Below are 27094 nucleotides of genomic sequence, written 5' to 3'. Positions count from 1 at the left end.
TATGATATCTAATGTCTTTATGCTAAAGACTGCACGTTTCATTTCTTTTTCTTTTCTGGGGGGGTTTATACTTATGAAAAGAAGACGGTACCACCATTTTCAAATTCTCATATTAGTTTTATTTCCCTTCTATTTCTGGCTGTGTAAAATTTTCACTTTGATATTGACATGAACTTATCTTGGCTATGGTGAAGAGACCATTTGGGGATACAAAAGCCTCTGTGGGGAGTCCAGTCAATCGCAGTGGTCCAGAGGAGAGCAGGCGCAGAGGTCCGTCCGTGAGTGGGCTGTGGTTGCAGCAGTGAAGCTGGGGGAGAATCATTCTGGTTCTCTATTATTTCCTATATCTGAGGTCCAACCCTTGCCTATAATCTGTTTAATTCTCCTTTTTTTTCTCTATTGTGCCCCCTGAATTGTCTTCTTTATGAGCTGCAGACTCCCTCATATTAGCCTTTTCTGGACCATTCCGCCTCTTTTTTCCTTCAATGAAGCTTGGTGGTACTTTCTTTCTCTAGTTCATGCACATCAGAAATGAGAAGTGGTGTCTTTGTGGAGATACTTCCTCTCTCTCTTAAGCATCACTTCTCCTTGGAAACACATCATTTTTACCTCACTACACCAGTTTCCTCTCAGTAACCTTCAGATCCACTCCTGTGCATTCCTCTTCATGAATTTGAAGACAGGCAGCCAGTTCCTATATTATTTTCTCCATGCTTGCTTTTATCTTCTTTGTCCAGCTTAGATTTCTTGACCTGTAATTATAGTTATTTATTTACAGGTACCCTCAGCTTCTTTACCACTTCCTTCTTCATCAGTCGCCAGCCTAGATGAGCTTAGCCTTCTATTTCCTCTGTGCCTAAGTCCAGGCACTGAGCACTGCTGGAGAGTGTTACACTCTGAAGAGGGGTCACATCCTTGTGTGCTTCATAACATGTACATTCAGAAGTATCTTAGAATTTCTGTTGAAAACCGTATAATTAAAATATTGATTACCAATAACTAAAATTTTGCTTTGGATTTAACATCTTTATGCAAAGTCTATATCACAAAAATGTATGTTTGATATTTACAGATATTTGAATGCATAATCAGATATGTGTACATGGACAGTAATGTTTTTATTCAGTAAAAAATGAAATTGCTCTTAAAAAACCTAAAAGGTCAAGTGTATGTGGTATATGCTTATAATTCCAACACTCAGGAGTCTAAGACAGGTGGACTATGAGTGCCTGCTAACCTAGCATACATATTGAGATCTGTCTCAAGAAAAACAAACTCCTCTTTGGTGAGACTGATTAAATATAGGGTAAGCATGTATGATGAAATAACAATGAAATCCCTTCCCCCAAGGACCTAACATTGGCTAATAAAAAAGAGTGGAAGTGCTCGTTAAGTTCTTACATGCTACAAAATACACTTATGTGACATACTTTTTTTTTTTTTTTTTGCCAGTCCTGGGCTTGAGCTCAGGGTCTGAGCACTGTCCTTGGACTTTCTCAAGGCTAGAGCTCTACCACCTGAGACTCAGCACCACTTCCAGCTTTTTTCTATGTATGTGGTACCGAGGAATCGAACCCGGGTCTTCATGCGTGCTAGGCAAACACTTTAACCACTAGGCCAAACTCCCGGCCCTTATGTGACATACTTTAAGGGTATTTGGCTAGATACAAAATCCAGGGAGATTATTTCCTGTTATCACTATTTGAACATATTTGTAATTTTTTTTCTATTTCAGTTTGGGTCTTGGGCAGTTATACTAACAAGATTATTATTAAATCCTTGTACAAAGTGGTTCCAATTCCATAAGTCAGGTCATGAGTATAATTCTTGATTAGAATTATACTCCTTTTTTTGTCCTCTCCTTTTTTCCTTCTCTTACACTAAGCCTCAGATCTGATGTGATTTTTTCCCCCTTCCTTATACATAATTTCTTATTTCTGCCTTAATTATTTCTTTAGCTTTAAAATTCCACAAACATTATCATTCAACAAATTTTGCTTATTTGAAAATACTGTATCTTTTTGGCTTTACATTTTTGCTGTGTATACCTCTTTAAGAAGACAAATTTGTGTGTGTGTGTGTGTGTGTGTGTTGGGTTTTTTTGCAGGTCTTTTCATCCTCTTCCATGTCTGTTGTCTTTCACTGTAAATTGTTCTGTATTGTTGGTCTTATCTGTTTTGTTGTGTAGGGTTTCCCTATGTCCTGGTGTTTCTTTTAGTCATTCTATTTTTGGTTGCTTCTTAATGTGACTTTTATCTCTATAATGTTACTTTTTTCTTTTTCTTTTTTTTTTTCTCTGAGTTCTACCAGCTTGATTTTCATTTCCTTCTGTTGTTATATAATCTTTTCTTTGAACTTTTGTTTTTCTTCTTTGAGCTTTTTTTTCTTTAAGAAGGGTCATGTTTCCTATGGTTGCCTTTGAGACTTCAGAAAATTATTTATCTGAACTCTTCCTGTGTTCTTTGAGTAGTTCTTTTTGCACTATATGCTCTTAATTTATTTACCTTTTTCTCTTTATAATTTTTCCTAAGTTGTATGCCAAAATGCAATATTAGTATTTTTCTGATCATGGTTTATATTGTAATGGGACAGCCGGCTATCAGCATAAGTAGACTGTGGGTTTTCCTTGAGCTAAATACGCTTGTTATCTCTCACCAAATCTGCCTTTTCTTTTTTTTTTTTTTTTTGCTAGTCCTGGGGCTTGAACTCAGGGCCTGAGCACTGTCCTTGGGGTCTTCTCAAGGCTAGAGCTCTACCACTTGAGCCATAGCATCATTTTCAGCTTTTTCTATGTATATGGTACCAAGGAATTGAACCTGGGTCTTCATGCATGCTAGGCTAGCACTCTACCACTAGGCCAAACTCCTGGCTCCCCTTTCTTCCCTTTCTTTTCTTTGTACTGGACTCATTTTCCATTGATTGTTGGCATTGAGAAGGTAGAGTGGGGGTTGTTTTTGGTTTTGTTTTTTGTTTTTTGTTTTTGTGTAGGTCCTGGGGCTTGAACTCAGGGATTGGGGAATGTCTCTTACTCACTTTTACTCAAGGTTAGAACTCTACCATTTGAGTCACAGCTCCACTTCCTACTTTGTTGCTGTTAGTTTAAAAGATAAAACTCTCATAAACTTTCCTGTCCTTGTTGGCTTGGAAACCAAATACTCAGATCTTAGCCACCTGAGTAGCTAGGATTACAGATATGAGCCTCAGTGCCCAGCTATGGTAGTGGTGTTTAGGTGAGATTTTCAATTTAGTAACAATTAATGCCACATCTAACATGAGTTACTTCTTTTAGTCCAGCCCAACTTTCATGGTATTAAACTGTGGTTCTGATATAAGGTATCTGCTGCATCAGCAATGCACATTGCTCACAATTGTTCACAATTATATTTCTGGGAGAAATCTGATTACTTTGGGACCCAAGAAAGCATATGGTGGCTTTCAGCATGTTCCCTTCTCTTCTTTAATATTCATAGGTGCTGTTCATATTTTATACTTGCAGTTATAATGACTTCCTTATTTCAGATTTTTTAAGGAAAACTTATACTCCTTACATATCATGCCCATGAGGAAATATAGTTTCTATTTCAATCACATGTAGTCTTTCTTATAATAAGATATGAGAGAACAGAATCTTAGCCCTTTGGGGTATAAATACTCCTTTATGGGTAACCTAGTATTTTGGTCTTTTCTGTTTCCAAGCCTCCATCAGGTGAACCCTAGGTGCATGGGCTTTGGGAATGATGATGATGATAGTGGTGGCGGAGAAGCAGACTTAGTGTTGTCCTGTGAGACTTTGCTGCCATTCCCTGTTGAGTAATGAGTTATGAGCTCATTCAGGCTTTGGGGGCTTTAAGATGTTGAAGAGCCTTCTGCTTATATAGAGAGCCTATTATTTGTTTGAAGTCATGGAATCCCCTATACGATCTACATACCAGGAGTTTGGGTCATCTGTCTAGCTTTTTCCCCCATTGATCTGTTCTGTTGTACTCACACCATTCTCTCAATGAAGCCGAGTGCTGAATATGATTTAAGAAAGCCTACAATCTCCTCTTGTCTGTGTTCTTGGGCCTGGATACTTTGACGAGCCAGATACTTTTTAAAAAAAAATGCTTCCACCAATCTTCCTCCATTGCTACTTGTCCAACAGAAAAAGGGGATTTAAAATGTGAGAATTGAAGATGGGGAAGGGAATCATTAGACAATGCTATAAAACTTAAGAATGTACAAGTGTTCCACTGTAAGATTGTCTGTAGTAGACTGTAATGATGTTATTTGTTGTCTCAGGTTAGAGAACTATAGTAAGTGAAAGGAAAGAAAGAACTTTAAATTACTTTAAATTTGTTTTATAAATTTGCCTTTGTATTATTATGTGAAAATTAAAATATTTTTCTGTAAGAATGTCTGCTATTGGAAAGATTGGTTTTTGCTTTTCCATCTTCATGAATGATGACTTTATCATCATTTTTGTTTGGCAAAAATATAATAGAACTTTGCAAAGTTTGAATGGACTTCAGATACTCAATTCCAAAGATTTTTGTCCAATTAAAGCTTACATATAATTAAGATACCAATGCAAAGTCCTTCATTAAAATTAACGCAGGAAAAGTTCTTCCTTGGTCCTTGGAGAGGATATTATATGCAAGCCCTGTTGTGTGGGTTGCAAGTGTCACTGGAATTTATATGCATTACTTGTCTAATTGCAGTAAATGTAGCATGTCCAGATAGGTTTTGAGTTAGAAGGCTGTTTGTTACTTCCTATAAATCATGTGAAGCCTCAGTACCCAGAGGCAGCTGTTCACAGGTCCTTCACCTCTCCCCAGAGATGGCTGGGAAGACTCTGTTGTTGGACCCTGTCTTTCATGGCTGGAGCAGTAAACATGACAGGTTGTTTGGGAGCCATCTGTTTAAAATGGCTGCTGCTTTGTATGCAGCAATGAACTTGAGATCAGTTTTCTGTCTTGCTTCATGGTAACAGTCTTATTTGGTGTCACAACAGGTGGAAGTTGGCGGGTCGAAACTAAAATTGACCAGTACATGGAACCTGGCTTTGCCCTTACTGTCTGTCAGCATTGATGGCACTCAGAGAACTGTGCAGGTAAATGTTCTGATGATTCACTTAGAAGGTCTCCTTCAATTTAAAAACCTTACCAGTGTTAACTTGTGTGGTTAATATACATATGAGTGAGGAAAAGCTGGATTTTACTCATGTTATAGTTTTTATACTTGAAGACAGTTTATCTTACTTTAGAGAATCTTGAGTTGTATTTTAACATAATAAATTCGTATTTTTAAAAAGAATATTTTTTTTCCTGTGCCAATCCTTAGAACTTGAACTCGATCTGCTTGAGTTGACCTGGGTGCTGTCCCAGGTTAAGATAGTGTTCAACCATTTAAGCCACAGCTCTGCTTCTGCCTTTTGTTGGTTAATTGGTCTACAGATTTTCCTGGCCAGGATGTATTTGAACCGTGATCCTCAGATCTAAGCCTTCTGAGTAGCTAGAATTACTGGCATGAAGTATGGGTACCATCTCAGCTGATCTTTTTTTTTTTTTTCTTTTTTTGGAGTTTTAACCCTGGGCCTAAGCGCTGTCCCTGAGCTCTTCAGCTCAAGGTTAGTGTTCTACCACTGGAGCCGCAGTGCCATTTCTGGTTTTCTGGTAGTTAAATGGCTATAAGAGTCTCATGGACTTTTGTGCCCACGCTGTCTTTGAACCATGATCCTCAGATCTCAGCCTCCTGAGTAGGTAAGATTACAGGCATGAACTATAGCACTATTTCTGCTGGCTTTTTTAAAGACTAGATGAACATTTTTTCTTAGTCATTGTAGGATTTTATTTATAAATTATGTCTTGCATGTATTTGTGTCTTTCCTGTCAATGCAATTGATAGTTTTGTTGAACTAGATTGGTAGACACAAGCTAAGGAGTCTGACTTTCCATAACACATACATTTTTCAAAAAAGGGAATGCAATTGAACCTCTTCCCTCCTTGATGTAAAATAGTTGGTTTGAAGAGATCCCTTGATACCCAGAATTGATGGGATGTTCTGTATAACTAGTGACCTTCATTTTTTTTAAAAAAATTTTTTTTGGCTAGTCCTGGGGCTTGAACTCAGGGCTTGAGTACTGTCCTTGGACACTTTTTGCTCAAGGCTAGCTCTCTGCTACCTGAGCCATAGTGCTATTTCCAGCTTTTTCTGTGTATGTACTGAGCCCAGGGCTTCATGAATGTTAGCCAAGCACTCTACCACTAGGCTACGCTCCTGGCCCTAGTGACCTTCATTTTAAAGTAAAAGCTCTGGAAGGGGATCTGCCAAAATACCTTCATCTTGCCTCATATTTAAGGTTTAGAGCTCCATTGAAAAAGCCCAAACAAAAACAAGCCCATGAAAATATAGCTATCATATGTGAATAAAGGTCATGAACTCCTCATAGTACACTCATTCTTCAACTTGATTTTACACAGAAAACTAATATTTAAAAATGGTTAAACCAAGAAAAACCCAATGTTAAACCTAAAGAAATGAAGACTTCATAGATAAAAATAAATACCTTCATAGATAAAGACAGATAACTCTTTCATACCTGTCCTATTTGAGACTATGGGGGCAGAGGATTCATATTTGATGACTGACCTAATTTCTGAGGCTAATGACCAATTGTTTTCTCAGTGGGTCTTGAGCTCCCATTACTGAGCCTTATATTTTAATTGTTATTTTATGACTTGTTTCTACATAGTTTTTCTTACATTTTCTTCCATATCTAACTCACTGCCCTATTTCATATTCAAACCTTATAACTGCTAATTATGAGAATGAAACTCTCTGAGAGCCATGGAAGAAATATCACATTATTTCATATCATTTAAATCCATATGTTATATCTTCAAGAGAGAAGAATTTAAATCCAGGTATTTTTGCTATAGGATCTATATACTAAGCATACCCTGTGTACTAAGGCCAGCTGTGATCACAAATTAGGCAGAAACTGACCAAAACTTGAACCGTGGCAGTGTGGCCCTAGAGTATATGCTTTTCATCATTATGCTCAAATACTGACCCATGTTACCTCCTCAGAGTTCTTCAGATAAGAATTTACTTCTTATTCATGGTTGAAATCAGTGGCACTCAAACCTTGATGTGTTGCAGAATCAATTACAAGACTCATTGAAGCTCAGATCACTGGACCTATGCAGTTTAGCAGCTCTGGGCTAGGTCTACATTTCATAGTTTGGTTTTTGTTTTTGTGATGCTGGATATCAAGCCCAGACTTTCAGGAATGCTAAACAAGTGTTCTCCCTCTGAGATATATCTGCAGTTTAGATCTGCATTCTTGGGTAATGCTGACGTCCCTAGTCCCAGATACCACTGTTTGGAAACTGATGTTTCATACGTTGTAATCAAAGAGTTAGCTGAGGACAAGGGGTGAGCCAGCAAGGTGTGTAGGAGCCAAATCTTGCAGATCTTGATCTAGTATGGACTCTCCTTTGTTCATGGGAGAACTTTGAGTAAGAAAGTAATGATAGGACCATAAATGTAGTGTACTGGGACCTGTGGACACGGGCTACGTTGTGGAACGTAGACTAAAGTAGAATAAGTTGCGATTGGAGACACAGGACACAATTTACAGCTGTTAAAGTAACAGTGCTAAGGGATTTGAAAGTGTGGCAGAAGGGAAGGACTGATACCAAGCTTTGCAGTCACCTTTGTTGATTTTCCCTCTGCCTGCATAAAGATGGGTGCACCTCAAGGTATGTTGCTGGCTCCTTTTCTCTCTATGTCATCCAGTAAGATCACGCTCTCCATTCATGTTCTTGGTTTTCATTGGTAAATCTCAGGACCTTAGTGTTACTCATTATTGTATATCAAATCTCATAGGTTATTTACATATTTTAATTAGTTTAAATTTGCTCTTTTTATTTGCCTTTAAATTCCTAATGTCTTGCTGAGTTCTGTAACATGTAAAGATTAATTGGATAAATAGGTGGGCAAATTAATGGTTAAAAGGATAATCATCATTTTAGAATATTAGAAATATGTCTATTTTAAGACTTAGTTTTTTTTTCTTCTAAGCCTTCCTTAAATTAAGCCAGGTTTCTAAAATAGCCTTCCTAGCTATGTTATACATTCTCTCTAATTCCTGACTTTCCAACAGTTATAGAATCCATACTCTATTGTAGGGTTACTGGTAGAAGTTTGTAGATACAGAACTCCTTGCTTATGAAGGAACTATGTACATCTATTTCCTTTGCATAGCACCTAAGCTGTTTCAGGCCAACAGTACCACCCACTGCTAGGTATAACTAGCTATTAATGTAGGAAAGGGTCTGCCTCCAGCTGTTCTATTTCCTGTTTCTCAGAGATTTGTACACACCAGTACTCCCTCTTACCTGCTATCAGTCATTATTTGTTTTTCAGTCACGTCTGCCTTTCACCATCTTTTCTCCACTCTGTCACCTGGCTTTTTTTTAATGCCTTTCTCTTCTGCTACTTTTATTTATTTGAAATGGAATAATTCATAATAAAGAATATAAACTTTGAAAATGCTTGAACATAAAGAACCTCATTAATCATTTTTTTCTATTTCTTGATGTAATTATTGAGTTTTCTCTCAAATACCATTATTCACCCAAAAGAAAATGACAGTATTTTATATTTATTTTCTTGTGTGCTATATATTTATCAGCACATATATATATATATTTATATATTTTCTACTATCTTTTATTGCAGATGTAGAGTATATCAGTAATGGTATTTATTAATAGGTCCTACTGGTACAATGTGAACTCTGGCAAACCTTTCTCCTGTTTCTTTTGTGAAAAGATATTTTAAAAGTTCTAAACTGCCTACACTATTGGTCTTTTCCAATAGAAATTGAAGATGAGCCACATACAGAGTTGTCAGTTTGTTAGAAGCTATATTTTAAAACCAAAAAAAGCAGTAAAATTAATTTTAATGATATGTTAATGTTCTATAAATAAACACATTAATATATTCTAAATATATGAAAATTGTGATTTCAACAAGCAGTATAAAAATTAATATGATTCTAGAAAGAATATAGATTGCTATAGATTGCTAGCAATTGTACAACATAGTAGCATTTTAAACAAAACATTAAAGTGGAATGGAGTTCTACCAAAATAAGAAAAAATATTAGAATGCCTCTGTTTAAAATAAAGATGAAAATGTAATTCCTCAGTCACACTTCAAGGTCTCAGTGGTCATGTATATAGTGTCACAATTTAGACAACTCACACGAGAAGCCTTTTGTTTTGGGCCGTACTGAGACTTGAAGTTAGAGACCTGAGTTTGTTAGGCTGGTGTTCTACCCTTTGAACCATGCTTCTGGCCCTGCTTTTAGCTAGTAATTTTGGTGGTAGAATCTAGAAAACTTTTCTATATCTGGAGTGGCTTTAAACCATGATACTACAGATCTCAGCCTCCTAAATAGCTAAGGTTGTAGATGTAAACCATTGGCACTTGACATTTTCAAAGAAGCCAGAGACTGTTTTAGATGGAAAAGATATTTTTTTTCCTACTGTTTCCTCATGTGTCATCCAGAGTTTTGGATTTTAGAATTTATAAATTTTTTGTGTTAGTAGAATTAGTTAATTGAAGAATTAAGTAATAAACTGAACTCAACTTGAAACAGAAGGTGAGTATATCATCCTGGTGACAGAACTTTCTAATTTTAAGCTATAAATTTAAAGCAAGTACAGCTTTTTTTTTTTTTTTTAACAAAGTAGAATGCTTTTCTGCCTTCAATGTGTCATTAAAGTGATCAAACAAAAGAATGCCAATGCAGTGCTACATGCCTAGAATCTCAGCACTCCAGAGGCTGAGGCAGGACATCATACATTCCAGGTCAGCCTAGAGAGCCCACCAAGACCCTGTCTCAACAAAACAAAATCAGACAAAAGATTGGCTGTGTCCTGTTGGCGTTGAGCTCATTGTGTTTCTTTCAGCCACCCTGAAGCCTTTGTAGGTGGAACGTGCTGCTAAGTAGAAATTACTGCGGCCACTATTACTCCTCCTCCAACAATGACTGTTCTACTCCTGTGAAATAATTTTTTTTTTAACCTTGGAAAGAGCTGTTAAATTTTTACTTTGAGCAACTCATTGTTTTCTATTTCCTATCAAGTAGCTCGGCTGCTGGGTTTTAATATGCTTTTTTGTTAGCATTTTACAGACTAGGATCTTCATTTTGTATGTTGTTGAGCATTTGCAAGCAGGGCCCACTAACTGCCATTGGCCTGTTTCTTTGCGTGACACAATTTCTTCTATCCACCTGCACACAGCAGGTTGTCTTCAGGACTAAAGAGTAGCTAAATACTTTTTGAAAATATCTGGAGATCCTGCTAAGGTCTAACAATTTCTGCATTTGTTTGATGTAGAGCTGTTCACTATGTACCTTGGAAGATTTTTTTCTTTTATTATTTATTTATTTATTTGCCAGTCTTGGGGCTTGGACTCAGGGCCTGAGCACTATCCTTGGACATTCCTCAAGACTAGGGCTCTACCACTTGAGCCACAGCACCATTTCTTTCTATGTGGTACCAAAGAATAGAGCCTGGGTCTGCATGCATGCTAGGCAAGCACTCTACCACTAGGCCATGTTCCTGGCCCTGCTTAAATATTTTTAAGAGAAAATAAATTCATTATAAACAGTGGTACAAATATGATTGTAGTACTACTGCCTTCTGTATTGAATAAGTCATTGATACTCAACTAAGTGGAACTAATTCTTCATAGTAAAACAGACAAATATGGAATAGTGTTCACATGAATCTCATGCTATTTACTGCAGAATACCAAATTAAACAAATTACTTATGAAAATTATTGGAAAATGAAAGAGATTACGTAACACAATAGCTTAAAATGCATAGCAGTCCTAGATAATAAAGATTACTCAAACCCATGAATATTGTGGGTTCACAATATTGTGTACTGTATAAATTCTCTGTGAAATATTTCCAAGTGATGTGTATACAGAATACAAAAAGATTTTTAAAATTTAACCATTTATTTTCTGAAGAATAATTTGTAGTCGTAAATGTAACATAATGGGAAAGTGTCTTTCTAAACTTTGCTTTTCTCCCCCTTATACCTACCTACTTACAAACATACATACATACATACATACATACATACATACATACATACATATTTGGTTCTGGAAAATTAAGAAATGTAAAATAAGCTATTTTCTTTTCAGTAATTTATATGAAAATACCTCCCACAATGTCTGAAAACAATATAGGCTTACATTGTTGCCTATAGTTTGCCTGTATTTGGTGTACATGCACACTAAAAAAGTGAATCAACTTTGTTGCATGTTTCTATTCCTAAAATAAATATTTTCTCATGTTTTAAAGATGTTTTTCCTCACCCCCACCTCTTAGAAATAATTAGCTATTCTGTTGTACTATATGCATGTGATTGCTCTAGAGTCGTCCAATGTAATGTGAAACCATCTATTTAGATAGTGTAGGGTATATAAATATATAACTTAGAATAAGTAGAGGTTAGTATTTTTCCTAAAGAAGTAGGAAATGAAAGAGTAATTATTAACCATCTCCTTTTCACATTCCTGAAAACATCAATTAACATCTTAGAAGCAAGTTCACCAATAGAACAGAAGTAACCCTTCATTATGCTTCAAACTTTAATCACAATTTAACTGCTGGGATGTATGTACAAATGTCACTTGAAACATAATTTTGATGCAAGTCTGCCTGCTTTGGGATGATAGTCTTGTGCTTTCAGCAGTTGTCTTGGTCTCTATAAGAGTGGTTTATGATTAAAAGCTATTGTAAATTTAACACAACAGGAAAACAGCTTTCTGAACTCCCATCTACCCCCACCCCCTGATGTATACTTTCTCCCCCTGTGCTGTTAACTAGAAAATTACATTTTAGTGGCTGCTAGAGGAAGAGAATTTTGAATAGTATCAACACTGATTATAATTAACATGGAAAATAATACAGGCAGCTGCACTGGAGACCAAGACAAAGCCCATGGTAATGGCCTTTAAAGAATATTATCAAGTTAGTAATCAGTGAGGGGATGGGATGGTAACAGAACAATCATTTTTTCTTCCTCTTCTGTTTGGGACCAGTACTTTTAAAGGTAATAGTACTTGTGGTTTTAATATCACAGGAAGGTATTTTTGGAACATGTGGGTTATTATTTTGGGATTGCTTTTGAAATTGACCAAGAGTGCTAATGTTGTGTAGATTTAATTCTAGCAGATGTTGAAATTGTTTTGTTAAAAGAATCCGCTAAAATTTTCTTTAAAAAAAAAAAAAAACGAAACGCTAAAAAAAAAAACGAAAAGCACTGGGTGTGGTGGCTGACACCTGTAATCCTAGCTAGTCAGGAGGCTGAGATCTGAGAATGGAGGTTCAAAACCAGCCAGGGCACAAAAGGACCTGAGACTCTTATCTCCAGTTAACCCCTAGAAAATGGGCAGTGGGGCTTGGCTCAAGGGTAGGGTGGTAGTCTTGAGCTGAAGAGCTCAAGGACAGTGCCCAGGCCCAGGGGTAGGGTAGTAGCCTTGAGGTGAAGAGCTCAGGGACAGTGACCAGGCTGACTTCAAGCCCCATGCCCCACAAAAAAGGGGGAGAGAATGAGAAGCATATTTTGTAAATGTTGGAGCAGAATATATAGAAAAAGAAGTATTTGGACACAATATTTTAACAAGTGTAGATAGAATACATTGTGTGAAAATTAGTCAATTCTTATTAAAATTTTTGTATTAGCTTCTCAAATGGTCACTTTGATATTTGTTTTGGCATGCATTTGATACATTGTAGGCACTGAGTAGTTTGTGGGTTTATTGTGAATTTTAGAACTTAAATATTTTAACCAATATTATTCTTTCTGAGAATGATTAAGCACCACTTCTGAATGAAATTTCATTTCCCCGTTTTCTATTACATCAAGCCTTGCTGCTGAGATAGGTTTATTTCCTCTCTCCCTTCCTTCTCTACAGATGGTAAGGGAAAAAGAAGAGAAAAGGGCTTTCCTCATTCCTATGTATATACTGGTAACCTGCTTTAATTGGAATCCAAAACTAATGACAACTTATTGGTGCTTTTACCTATGACTGTGTACTCATGGTGTTTAGAATGTGAAAATCTCAGCTTTTAAGACTATGTTCCTGTTAATTGCAAACTTATCTCTATTTGCCTGGGACTTGTAGACTAGGAACAGTTGCAGTGATGATGCCTTAACACCTCCTTCCAGGAAGGTTCACAGTGTGGAAGTGCTGCAGGTGGAGCAGAAGCAAAACAGGTTCTAGCAGGGACTGTGGATGTGAAACATGTAAGGGCAATGGGAGAAGCAAGTGATGTCAGTACTGTACAAAACCCCGAAACCCTGAGAGTGCGGAGTGGAGATGGCCTTAGTTAGAAGGGCTGGGAAGATCACGCTGAATAGACATTGTTGAGCCGAGACCAGTGAGAAGAGGTTAGTCATGAAAAAGTCCAGTGCAGATTGTCTTTTATATTATAATCTTGTGTTAGCACCCTCACCACTCTCAAGGAAAACTAAGATCATCTTTTGGATTTGTATGCTTTCAAATTCTAAGATCCTGATGGAGAGACAAAAGGGGAAACATGAGGCAGATAGGGGGAGACAGTGACCTGACAGTCCCGCTTCTTCCTGGGGTATGGAGACAGCCCGTGTGGCTAATCTCCCTTCTTCCTTCTCCTGAAGACCTTAAGAAACCAAGATAGCAGGGTTCATGAAAGCAGAGCCCCTGATCACGCTTGAGCAGATGCAGAAACAGCTGGGCCTCACCCCAAAGAACTATAAAAGAGGGACGACTTTCCTGGGCTTTCTCTTTGCTCTCCTGCACTGAGAAGTTTGTACAGTCCCTGCCCCTTTGCCTGGGAAGCAAGTGGACCAGATCTTATAGGACATAAGACAGCCTTCCCAGTAGAATCTGGCTCAGGGTACACCAGTCTGCCAGTACCTCAGAGGTTTGTCTCGGTTTCTCTAGTGTTTTATTCTCTTACTTGAAAATAAACTATGCTTCAGCTCCCATATCTGCTTCATAATTCTTTGTTGGAAAGAAAGAACTCAACACCCCTAGATGGAATCAATCCTATGAAAGAATTAGCTGTAATGCTACTGTTGTGTTTGCTTACCTGTGGATCACGTGAATGATCGCAGTGGTATGTTATATTCCTAGCCCGTCTGTCTTCATCTTTCTCAGAGGTCACAGTCTTTCTAAACATAGACCTGTCACACTCCAGTTCTCAAGTATAAGAAATTTTTAAGGGAGAATGTTGTGTTTCATGGCAGAACATTTTCCTAGTATATATAAGGCTGTAGATTTGATTTCCAGTACCATGGAAGGAGAAAAATGATTATTTTGTCAAAAATTGTATATCATCTATAAAATATTATTTTCAAAAATGTATACACTATAGAATGGTGAAATCAAGGTACTTAAGATATGTGTTACCTCATATATTACTGTTTTCTGTGAGAACACTTAATATTTACTCTTTCTGGATTATTCACTAACTAGGGTCACCAAGTAGAATGGATCTCTTAATCATGTTCTAACTGAAAGTCTACACCCTTTGGTCACAAACTACCACTACTCTACTCTAAACCTGTACTAACTTTTACTCCCTCATCTCTACTACGTTTGTAGAGTATTTTAATGAGTGACATCATAGCATATTTGTATTTCTCTGTTTGGCTTCTGTCATTGAGCCGTCAAGATTAAGATCATCTATGGGTCTTGAGTTCTTTCCAACGAACAGAAACATTGCCAATGACAGGATTTCCATCTTTTTTAAAGCTGAAGACTGATAAGTATATATGCACATTCTATCTACTTATCCATTAGTGGAAAATTAGATCATTTTCATAACTTGGTTGTCATATATATGCTTCATTATACATAGAATCTTTAATATATTATACCATGTCATGTGTAACTCTGTAGCTCTATATTTTCTTTTTTTTTTTTTCTTTTTTGGTCAGTCGTCATGGGGCTTGAACTCGGGGCCTGGATGCTGTCCAAGAACTCTTCAGCTCAAAGCTAGTACACTACCAATTTGAGCCACAGCACCACTTCCAGTTTCCTGGTAGTTAATTTGAGATAAGAGTCTCAAGACCTTTGTGCCCAGGCTGGCTTTGAACCTTGATCTTCATATCTCAGCCTCCTAAGTTGCTAGGATTATAGACGTGAGCCACCGGCACATGTCTGGCTCTGTCTAATCATTTGATCCACAGGATTATAGGTGTGATCCATAGGCTCGTGCTGGTCCTTCCTCTTATCTTACAACAATTCATGTTTCATGCCATGGACTTACATTGAATTACACTGATTCTGTTGGGTTTCTCTTCATTTCTTGTGGGATAGGTCCTAATTCAGCTCCCAGGACTCATTGTGGTCCACAGAGGGATGGGTGGGTGAATAGATAGATGGAAAAAAGAACGGCTAGATGTGGTGGCACATGCCCATAACCCCAGCTACTGGAAGTTCCAGTGAAAGAATCTATAATAAAAACATATTAAAAGCAGTGAGCTGGAGATGTGGCAAAAGTGTAGAGTGCTTGTCTAGCAAGTGCAAGGTTCTGTTTCAGTCCTACTACTGATGTACACACATGCATACCATCCTGCTAGAAATTTGTTTCCCACTTAGAAGAAATATTCATTAACTACTTTTTACATGCATGATTTAGCGTTTTTCTGTAATATACAGAAATTTTTTTAACAAAACATTCTCAACATACTCTTTGTTTAGTATTTTTGTATTTATCAATACAATACAGGGTAATTCTATTAGGTTACACCCTTAATTTAAAAAGTCAAAAATTTAAGCTCCCTCAAAATCTTTAGTGTTAGATATGAGTACTTAGCCACTATAATCTACAAATTTTCTAAAACCAGCAACATTTCTGGTCCCAGAAATGTTCTGGATAAAGGATGTTCACCTGGTATAAACATATTATGTGTATCGTGTTGAAATGGCTCCCTGGATATACTACAACTGTGTCCCCACTTAATTTGCTGATTTTTTAGGTAACCTGGAAATTTCAGTTTGGAAAGCTATGTGGTTATGATATTTGTGTAGCTTTGTCTTTCTTTTTCTTTTTTTTTTGCATTTTTATTGTAATTAGTAAAAGGGTTACATGATATTTGCCAGATAGAAGGTGCATGAATTCACGTACATTGATACCCTTTCACATGTCTTGGTACCCATTTCCCTCCCCCCCACACCCCCCACCCGTCTTGGTTTTCCCCCCTTCCCTATCAAATTTCAAATATCCAAATACAATTAAATTCAATATTTCAGATAACTAAGTGAGATACTACTGTTTGCCTATACTTTTTAAATAAATAGAATTGATGGGGCAAGATGATGGGCAGATGAATTTTGATATTCCTTGAATATAGAGTATTCTAGTAAGTGTCATGTCAAGTCACTTGGTAGTACTTGCAGGTGTTGGGTAGTTCTGCATTAATCCCCTTTCTTCCTCATTCCTTCAACCTCCAGACAAGGAGCCCAAGGAACTGTGTGGGGTCTCTCCAAGTTCCATTATTATCCCGATGATCTCAGAAACTGGAATTACGAAAGCTCTACTTCTGGGAAAGGAGGAAAATCAGGATAAATTTGCAATAGTTCCTTGTATTTAGTTGAGTAAAAGCCTTTAATATACTGTCTTCAGGACTTCAAAAAGGAAACCGTGGATGCTTACTTTGAACTACTTCATTTGTCAATCACAAAGCCCTCTTTGATTGACACACAAAAAGAAGAATGTTGGGCTCAGAGTGTGGCCAAGTGGTAGAGTGCTTGCCTAGTTTACACGAAGCCCTGGGTTTGATTCCTCAGTACCACATATGCAGAAAAAGCCAGGAATGGTACTGTGGCTCAAAAGGTAGAGCACTAGCCTTGAGGAAGCTCAGGGACAATGCCCAGGCTGACAAAAAAGAAAAACCTAAGAAGAATCTTGAGGGAGCATGTTAGGATTAAGTTGAACAGTTTTACAGCTGAGGATATTCTAGAAGAAGTCTAATTTATGTCCACTGTGCTATACTATCGAGGAACACATTTATTTGAAGAAAATATGCCCAAATATTTAAGTATTTATTTAGCATATGTTTAATTTACTAATAAATGGATAACATAGAGGCAAGTTCTTTCTTCAGTTCTCTGAACACAAAATGATTGCATTGTTCATTTTGTTAGTTTAAATGAATGATAGTTCATTTTACCAACATTGAAACAGCCATCTACTGTATAATTCACCCATTTAAATGTACAGTTACAGCTCTTTAAGTCTGCCCAGAAAGCAGACAGTCATCATACAGTTCTAGAATATTTTCATACATCCCCCAAACGAAATCCCACTGCAGTTATCAGTTAATCCTCATTCCTTCCATCCATCCTCTCCCCTCCTCTACTAACCTACTGTACACCTCTCAGGTTTACCTGTTCTGAACAGTTATTATTAAGATGGATCATATAACACTGTTACTTTGTGACTTACTTCTATTGGAACATTGTGGATACTTAATTTACTTTTTTTTTTTTTTTGCCAGTCCTGGGCTTGAACTCAGGGCCTGAGCACTGTCCTTGGGCTTTCTCAAGGCTAGAGCTCTACCAATTGAGCCTCAATACCACTTCTTTCAATACCACCTTTTTCTATGTATGTGGTACCAAGAAATTGAACCCAGGTCTTCATGCATGCTAGGCAAGCATTCTACCGCTAGGCTACACTCCTGGCCCCTACTTCATTACTTTTTATGGTCAAGTATTATTCTGCTCTATGGAAATACCATATTATCCTATATTTTCTTCATCCATTCAGTACTTGATGAATATGTGGGTTTTTGTGAAATGATGCACCTTCATTACAAGTTGGTGTAAGGATGCAGTTTCATTTTAGACTTTTTTTTTTTTTCAGTGTATTTCTAGAGAAGCAGGTGGAAGCATGCACATTCAGTTTCTTGGCACAGTGGTAAGTACTAAAGAATACTTTATATATCCTCTTATTTGGTAAGAAAAAGAAGTCCTCAGCCAGTTTGAACGCATGTGTTTCTACCTGAGTTCACTGTGATTTATATTGTTCTTATACTAAAGTGTCTGTCTGCAGGATGTTTGTTTCTTAGTGTATTGAGGAATTTTCCATGATAGAATTTAAAATAATGAAGGTATTTTTGTTAAAGAGAAAATATTTTTAAAATTCATTTGTTTGAATATTTTAAATACTTTCATTGAAGATTTTCTCCGTGTTTTTTAAAAATAAAATAGGAACATTTGTTTTTTAAAAAAATCATTGAGCTTGATTTTTTTCTAGTTTTCTCTAGTAGGTCCTTTTAAAACTACCTCTTTAGGAAAACCCAGGCATAGTTTTCTATCTTAAGGTTTGGCCCGAATACTATCAATTATTTTATATATTATTGTGAGGTATTTATAAGCACTTTTTAAATGTTGCTATATTTAACATTATGATAGGTAGGTATAATATATTGTACTTACCTTTGAATCCTAGCTGTTTGATATTTAGATTGTTTCTAAATTATTTCTTGCTATTATGAATGGTATTTTAGGGATAACTTTGTGTGTTTTATACTTTTTGATTATTTCCAAACCTGTGTAAGATATTTTTATATCTTAAAATTATTAGTAGCACTTGTCATACTATTTTAAATAATCTCATTTAAAAGTCATTTTAATTTAAAATTTTTCTGTTTATTGCCCATGTATTTCAATGTTTCCCCTGTGTTAATACATTGCTTATGAGATCAGCGTATTCATGTCCTTGGGTATCATTCAGATTCATGTGAAGAATTTCTGAGAGCTTTGTTAAGAATATCATTGTATGTACAGAGTAGGTGTAGTTGATGTGCATAAGCATGTATTGTTGTATATAAGTAGGTGGTCACTTGCTTATAATAACCTAAACTTCAGGTATTAAAATCTAAGGCTTATTGTTAATAAAGTGGCATACAAAAAAATAAAGTGACTATTATGGAAATGAGTGTCATGAGAAGTTGTATTAGCTAGAGCTCCCCAGTAAAAGTAGACCAACAGAGTATTTGTCGGGAGTTTTAAGGAATTTGCCCATGAAGTCGTTGAGGGTTGGCCAATCCCGAGTCTTCAGACATCTGTAGGCTGATAGCCCAAGAAAATATTGCAGTTCAAGTTCAAAAATTGAATTCCTCCTTCCTCCGTGCTGGTCAGATCCACCAAGACTTTCCACTGATTGGATGAGGTTCACCTAATCCCATTCAAAGTCCACTGATTTAGATCTTAATTTTGTAAAAAAACAAACAAACAAAAAACAACTGCCTTTACTGAAATACCTAAGATAATGTTTGCCTTACTATCTGGATATTATGGCCTCTCTAAATTGAACTGAACCATGATAAAAAAAGTATATATTCTATCCCCTATAAGTATTTTAGTTAACCATTCCCTACAGGTATTTTGATAACTAATAAGAACTGCATTCTTCCAGAATTACATATCATTCCATGTACCAGTAAATCTGAGACCGAATGGGGGGAAAAGAGAGGGAGGAAGGGAGGGAGAAAGGTTGGGGAGAGTGAGAGAGGGAGAGGCAGCAAGGCAGTGCTCACATTCTGCTTTCTTCTTCTCTAATGAAGGTTCTCATGCTAATCACAACCTCATCTGGGCCTAATGAGGCTCAGATGGCCTCTAATCCATATACTATCACACCTCCACATGGGAATTTGCTCCATAACATACACTTAGTAACTACATGTCTTAGAATTTTTTTTCCGGAATATTTGTGTTTGTTTTACATAATAGTTACTTGGAGGGTTTTATTTTTGTATTGTTTTGATGGACTTATAAATCTGTTCATCTGATAGCATAAGCTCACAAAGAAATGGAAGTGAATAATATCTTGCGCAATCAGAATTCCTTTCTTGCATTTGTTTGTTGGTCATGGGGCTTGAACTTGAATTCTGGGCACTGTTCCTGAGCTGATCTGTTCCAGGCTACCACTTTGAGCCACAGCTCCACTTGTGATTTTTTTGGTAGTTAATTAGAGCTAAGTGTCTCATGGACTTTGCTACCGAGGCTGGCTTTGAGCCATGATCCTCAGCTCTCAGCCTCCCGAGTAGCTAGGATTACAGATGTGAGCCATTAGTACTTAGTTTATATTTGATTTTTAAAGAACTGAAATATGAAGGGAAGCATATCTCATGGGTCTGATTTTTTTTTCTTGGAAAAACAGTGCTGATTGCTCTAAAGGGAAGTTAAGCTTAGACTCCACTGAACAGCCTCTTTATGTCTATGTTTTGGCATTCACCCAAGAAAACTTGAAAAACTATTAGATTCTATGTCTTTGAAGCTTAGCCAGATATCCTAATGAAAGTAAATGATGCTAAAGTTCGTGAAGCTAATTTAAATCTTAAACTGTACATTTTAAATTAAGTTTTTATTGATAATAAATGTACTTTATTTCTTATTAGCCTTGAAAGCTTGAGAGATAATATCATAGAATAAACATGTTTTACAAAGATTTACCATTAAGAATGCTATTAATATGACCCTTGATACACCAGGACAATTAGATTTCAAAGTAAGCATTTGCAAAGTAACAGCGATTAATGACAACCATCGAAAACAATTTTGAACTCCATCATTTTAACTCAGGAGGGTAAACTTAATATGATAATTCATCGAGTTGAATTGTATCAGCTTAGCAGGAAAGTATGTAAATATGTGACCCTTACCTGGCTTCTAAATGGATGCTGTGCTGATAGAGTTAGCAGTTCTATTAAAGAACTTTGGGGAACTTTGGAATTTCAGCAATTGTTCCCTTGGGGGCTGAAAACCCAACCTGATCTCATACTGGGACCATTCTGGTCTGCATATTTCCATAATTTTCTTTTGCTACTAATATGACAGCAAGACACAAATAACGGTTTCTAATAATATCAGATGGAGTTGTGGAGGACAGCATTTTAATGCAGTGCAGGTCCTCCCCGTGGGGCTGTTATTGCTACCACAGAACAGCAGCTACACTGTGGCAACTGCAGTCTCTTAATTGATTCGTTTAATTAGCACGAGCTGAAGCTTGGGCTGTATCTTGTCATCTGATACTGCACAGCCTAAAATTTGCATAGTGTGTGTTTATAAATCTATAAACATTGTCAAAGTTCTGCTTCTTCTGGAAATTCACATATGAGTATTAAAATTTAGTAGAGCAAACTCCCATTTGTCTGAAATCCAGATGATTGGAAAAATGAAAAGGACTAGATTATTACCATTGTGTTTCTTTCCACCTTCTCTTTTAGAGTAATGGATAATGTTATATGTTTTTTTTTTATTGAAGTATCATCTTTAAAATGAAACTTTAAGAGAACTCATTAGGCATTCATGTCTTACAAATTTATGTCAGCCTTTACTCTATCCCTTCCTTTGCACCAGTGCAGTTCAGGAATGATGTGGTAGCATATCACACTGCTGCCAGTACCTGTCCATCTATGCCAGTCTACCTTTGCTGCCACCCAGAGTCTGGCTGGGGCTTGCCCACCTCTTCCACTCTAGGCTGCTCCCTATCTTCTTCGGATGGGGAAAAAGAGGAAGGTGTGAAGTGTGTAGCTTAGAAACAAAAGCCTTTCTCCGATGTGTCCTAGACCAAGCTCTCCTATTCCTGCCTTTTGCCCACCCAACATTTTTTTTTTCTTTTCTTTTTTTTTTTTTTTTTTGCCAGTCCTGGGCTTGAGCTCAGGGCCTGAGCACTGTCCTTGGACTTTCTCAAGGCTAGAGCTTTACCACTTGAGCCTCAGCACCACTTCCAGCTTTTTTTTCTATGTATGTGGTACCGAGGAATCGAACCCGGGTATTCGTGCATGCGAGGCAAACACTCTACCACTAGGCCAAACTCCTGGCCCCCCACCCAACATTTAAATATAGATGGTGGCTACAGAACAGATGTTTAGTGGAGGACTGATGAAGCAAGCTTCCAAGTGTTTAAACATTCTCATACTTCTCAGGAGCAGGTAAATCTATGGCATCTTTTTCTTTGTTTTTCCTAATATACTACATTTCAGCCACATCATGGAGAGAATAAAATCTTATAAAATGAACTATACATGTCCCCTTAACTTTGAAAATTAACCAGATATTTAGTATGTATTATGTGTACCATGTATCTAGTCTAATAATGAACTTTTGGAATATAACTTAGTTTAATTTATATGCTTTTGAAACTGACATGTTCTGTATAATATAAGTTTATTCAGTGCCCAATTTATGATTCATTATGATCAAAAGTTTGAAAGAAATGATTGGCAGCCTCCTATATTATATGCTAGGAAGTAAGCTAGTTGAAAATGGCATCGTTTCTGCACTTAAGTAGCGTACTGGTTCCCATTGTGGTGGTTCATGCCTTTAATCCCAGGACTTGGGACACTGAGAGAAGAGGACTATGAGTTTGAGTCCAGCCTAGAGGTTATGATGAAATCCTATCCAAGCAACAACAAAGAAGCATAGTAGCCATGACACCTTGAGTATCAGCTGATACCATAGTAGAGAGAGTTGTACATTTTGTATTATTCTCCAACAAAAGTCAAAGCCAAACAGCATAGTTCTCTAATGGAGAACCTACATTTCCTTTGTTGAGTAAACATCAGTTAACTTTTGGGGGGAAAGAAGCCACATTTTGTATCTTATTAGCTATTCATTTGATAATGAAGCCCAGCATGTAATGTTGTGATGGGAGTCAGGTCATTTTCTTATTTGCCTGATCATCTACTGTGGGATGACATTGAGTTCTGGCAAATCAAGTAGAAGACATCCTCACAAAGCACTTACGATACAAGATGGAAGCATTCAGTTACTTACTGTATAGTGAGGTAAGAATGCTTACAAAGGTTAAAGTAAGTAAAGGTCTCAAGGTGCCCCAAGGGTTTAATGGAAAGCAGGTTGGCTAATGAGGGGCACAAAAAGCTGTTTGGTGGAGGTGGGGGGGATGAAGTAGCAATAGGTAGATGATGCGGAGCCATGGCAGGCAGAATGTGCAGTATTCTCTAGGCCTTGGACTCATTGAAAGGAGGAAGTCACAATGCCATTAGATAGTCTCATATCTTCTGCTTATTGGTTCAGACAGAAGAGAGTGATTCCAGAGAAAAGGTGGAGCAGTTGGATTTTGATGTTTCTGTTTTGAAAGATTGTAGTGGAGTAGTTGTGGAGATGACAGCAGAGATTAGGATGTGCTTGGGACATGGTACTTCACCAACAGCAGAGATAACAGCTGGAGCTGTACAGCAGGTCAGGTGGCCATAAGGCCAATAAGGAGGGAGAGGACAGCCTCAGATAGGAACTCAAAAATTCCCACAGGTAAGAGGGGGGCTTCAGATTAATTGTCACTCACAAAATTATGACATTACCTAACATCTAGATCATGTATATTAGATGTGACTATTCATTATTTCACAGTATTTACTTCCTAGGGTGTCATTATTTCAGACTATTTCAATATCCTATTGCCATCTGCCCCAATTCTTAAAATACAATCAGTTTTAATAAATAACTCAGTATCTTACATCTGTATGATGGCTTAGAATTTTAGAAAACTTCTACCTATATCAGTTCATCTAGTTCTGTTCAGTTTCTAAGATGAATAGGACATAGAGCCCCTAGAATTTCCTCGAGTTAGTTGTAAAAATCAAACATCTTAGATGTTACCAGCTAAAAATATTTAGGGATGCCAGGCATGGTGGCTCACACCTATAATCCTAGCTACTCAGGAGGCTGAGATCTGAGGATTGAGGTTCAAAGCCAGCCCGGGCACTGAAGTCCATGAGACTCTTATCTCCAATTAACCACTAGAAAATGGGGAGTAGCGCCATGGCTCAATGGAGGGCGGTAGCCTTGCGCTGAAGAGCTCAAGGACAATGCCCAAATTCGGAGTTCAAACCCCATGACCCACAAAAATAAATAAATAAATAAATATTTAGGATTACCAAGTTATATATTCAAAAGAAATTTCTATGAACTGCTATAAGGATGTCATGAGTATTGAAGCTGACAGAAGTAGGGAGAGGAACAATAAGTATAAACAAAGCCTTATTTCCTGTATTTGAATCTCAGATTTCCTTTATACTTGTTCTGTAAACTTGAAAGAATCAAGTGAATCTCCCTGATCTTCAATTTTTTTCATCAGATAACTTCTCTGAAGATGACAAGTGCTCAATAAGAAAATGCCTAAAAATACCAGAAATATCAGAAACTGTCATGTCATAGTTCAGTTTCACTCTTCTTTTGCTTCATTTGATTTGATTTTCCCTTCTTTTCCTTGGAGATACAGTATCATCTGAAATTTGACCTCAATCAAGTCCACAATTTAGTCTATGGAAAATAAAAATCAGAAGGAAATGTTTATTTGTCAAATCCACTTTTTCTTTGTTCTGTGACTATGACTTCTTAGGGAACATATTACTTGCCATTGAATGGTAAGTATAAAACTCATACTTAAATGTGTGCCTTGTGTCAGCAAGATGCTTAAGGACATCTGTTTCATTGAAGAGTAATGAAGGAGACCAAGAGCAAATCTAGACCCAAGAAGTCTTTGAACACTGTGCTTGAACTCTGCTGTTTAAAATAAGTTCATTGGAAAAGCAGATGGTTCTGCCATAGGATGTGTTATGATGATACTGGTAGACTTTCTTACACTGACCTCAGTTGTAAAGAAATGTCAAATTAGGTAGGTCATTTCAGGTCACTGTGATGTATAACTATATTTGTTGATCATTTATACCAATACATAAATTTTATTGTTGCTCTTTAATTTATAGTGACCATGATGTGGAAATGGTGATGTGTTTCTTATAGAAGCCAAGTCCAGGAGTCTCAAATGTGATCTCACATAAGAATCTCTCTGAAAGCTTGTTGGCAATATAGATTCCTATATCTGAGATAGGCCTAGATCTTTGAGCCACCATTGCTCAACTTTGTGTGTGTGTGTGTGTGTGTGTGTGTGTGTGTGTGTGTGTGTGTGTGTGTGATGGGGCTTAAACTTGGGCACTGTTTCAGAGCTCTTCAGCTCAAGGCTACCACCCTACCCTTGAGCCAAGCTCGACTTCACATTTTCTTGTGGTTAATTGGGGATAAGAATCTTAGGTCCTTTTGTTCCTGGGCTGGCTTTGAACCTTGATCCTTTGATCTCAGCCTCCTGAGTAGCTAGGATTACAGGTGTAAGCCACCACACCCAGTGCCAACTTTCTTTATAGGCTTGATTGTATCAAAATGTTATTTCAAAATGACCAATTATTAAAGTGTTAAGTTTGCCCCTCAGTTAAATTTTCCTGTTGAAAGATCTGTTAAAGCCATCTTAGAGTGAAAGATTTATTTAATCAAGTTACAACTGTTAAAAACAAACTGACCAATAAATGCCTGGGTGTGCAAGTTCCCCTTCCTCCAGTTCAAAGTCACAGGCAGTAGGGGGGAAGAGCAAGCAGCACCAGGAGTGACCTTGCGTGTGTAGATGGTAGGCAGGTTAAGGCTGACACAGGGCTCCATATCACATGTCCATAGAATACTTCTTACATGAAGCTCAGACCCCACCTTCCACCGCCTTGCGCTGTGTTTTTTTTTTCACCTTTCTCTTCTGCTACTGAAAATGTAATCACAGACATCAATAGTATACAATTCTAGTTTTGACTTCTTCTAGTTGACACTGGTTTACTTGGATTGGAATTTGGAGTGCCCTCAATCTCCTTGGCCCTGCACTTTCAGATTGGAATGGTTCATTGCTGCACTTATATGTGGAGTTTTTAGTGCTGGGCCATTCAGGGGTACCTCACTTTCTATTTCTATAGTCCTAAAGTACATATACTTAGAGAAGAAGAATATCTTAGGAAAAGAGTCCTGAAGGATCTCATTTCTAGTCCAAGTAGTGCTTTAAACTGGGTGTGTGGCCTTCTTAAACCTCAGTTTTCTTTGTTGTAAAAATGAAAGCTTGGGGCCATTGACCTCTGGGGTCTTCTTGGGCCCTGTCCTGCTCTAAGAAAGAGCTTGCATTAAGCAGAATAAGTTTGCTTGCAACAGTAACAGAATATCATACATGCAACTTATTAGTGTCCTTATCTCTCTTTTGATTTCCTTGAGTTTTTCAGTCTCATTGGGGAGATATCACTGACTTATCACACAGTGACATTGTGTCCTGTAACTTAATTTCTGGGGACAACACATTGTGCTGCTACAGGCTCAGTGCTAATAATCAAGATTATATGTTCTGCTTACTGTGACTTTTTTGTGGTTTCTGGGGGGGAAATGCAGATGCTTTTCAATTATTCTAAGGGAATTTTGATTAACCCCCTGGGTAGAGTTCTCTGTACCACCTGCCATGGAGAAGCGGGTTTTATTGAACAGAAGGTATAGAATTGAATTGCTCATATTTGTTTTCTTTCTTTTGCCTATGGTATTATTTCAAGATTAAGCATTTTAATAAATATTTAATAAATATCTGTCTAAAATAGGTCAAAACTATTAGAAACTTAGTCTCATTTCTTCTTCAATATATTATTTTGACAATGTAAATGGAATTTACAAGTTAAACACCCACATTTTTCCTTTATGTATGCAACCATTAGGGTTTTGTTTTTATTCTTGTTTTGATGCTGGGAGTTGAACCACTGCTATACTACTGACTATCCTTTCAGTCCCAATAGTTAATGTTGACCACTGCAGCCACCACGCCTTGTGGCACATAGTCTAAGTATCAGCCCTTGAAATCTATTGTAGTATCATCATTTTTGTTATGAATCTTACAGATATTTTGCATTTTTACAAGTTTCTTCTTTGACATATCCATTTTTACCTTTTGCAAGAATATTTCATGCACTTTATTCATAGAGACTGTTTAAATGTCTACTTCTAGACATTAAAAACATTCTTATCAAGATGTAATTCACTCATGAAATGTGCAAGTCAAGGGGCTTTTACTCTGTGAACCTCCCACTATAACCAGGATTAGAACATTTTATCACCCATGCCCAACAGTAGCTACTCTCATTTTTGCCAGCCTCTCCCCCCCCACTTTCCCACCTCCTCACCCCTGCTCTGGTAGCCACTGTGCTTTTT

General features: G+C 37.2%; 1 protein-coding gene across 3 annotated transcripts in view; it reads left to right on the top strand.

The window, feature by feature from the left end:
- Positions 1-27094, top strand: part of Pcca (propionyl-CoA carboxylase subunit alpha) — a 274525-nt gene that overhangs the window by 202673 nt on the left and 44758 nt on the right. The window contains exons 20-21 of one of the 3 annotated variants that reach the window (XM_090341920.1): positions 4994-5092; positions 17937-17990. In XM_090341920.1, coding sequence (XP_090198046.1) covers positions 4994-5092; positions 17937-17990 — 153 coding nt within the window. The remainder of the gene's footprint in view (positions 1-4993; positions 5093-17936; positions 17991-27094) is intronic. The other 2 variants (XM_090341922.1, XM_090341919.1) reach the window with 2 other exon arrangements.

Source organism: Megascapheus bottae, chromosome 11 (genome assembly GCF_031878675.1).
Source record: "Megascapheus bottae isolate mThoBot1 chromosome 11, mThoBot2.hap1, whole genome shotgun sequence".
Taxonomy (NCBI): domain Eukaryota; kingdom Metazoa; phylum Chordata; class Mammalia; order Rodentia; family Geomyidae; genus Megascapheus; species Megascapheus bottae.
Note: the sequence above shows the minus strand (reverse complement) of the source record. Positions and strands in the feature narration are given on the sequence as shown.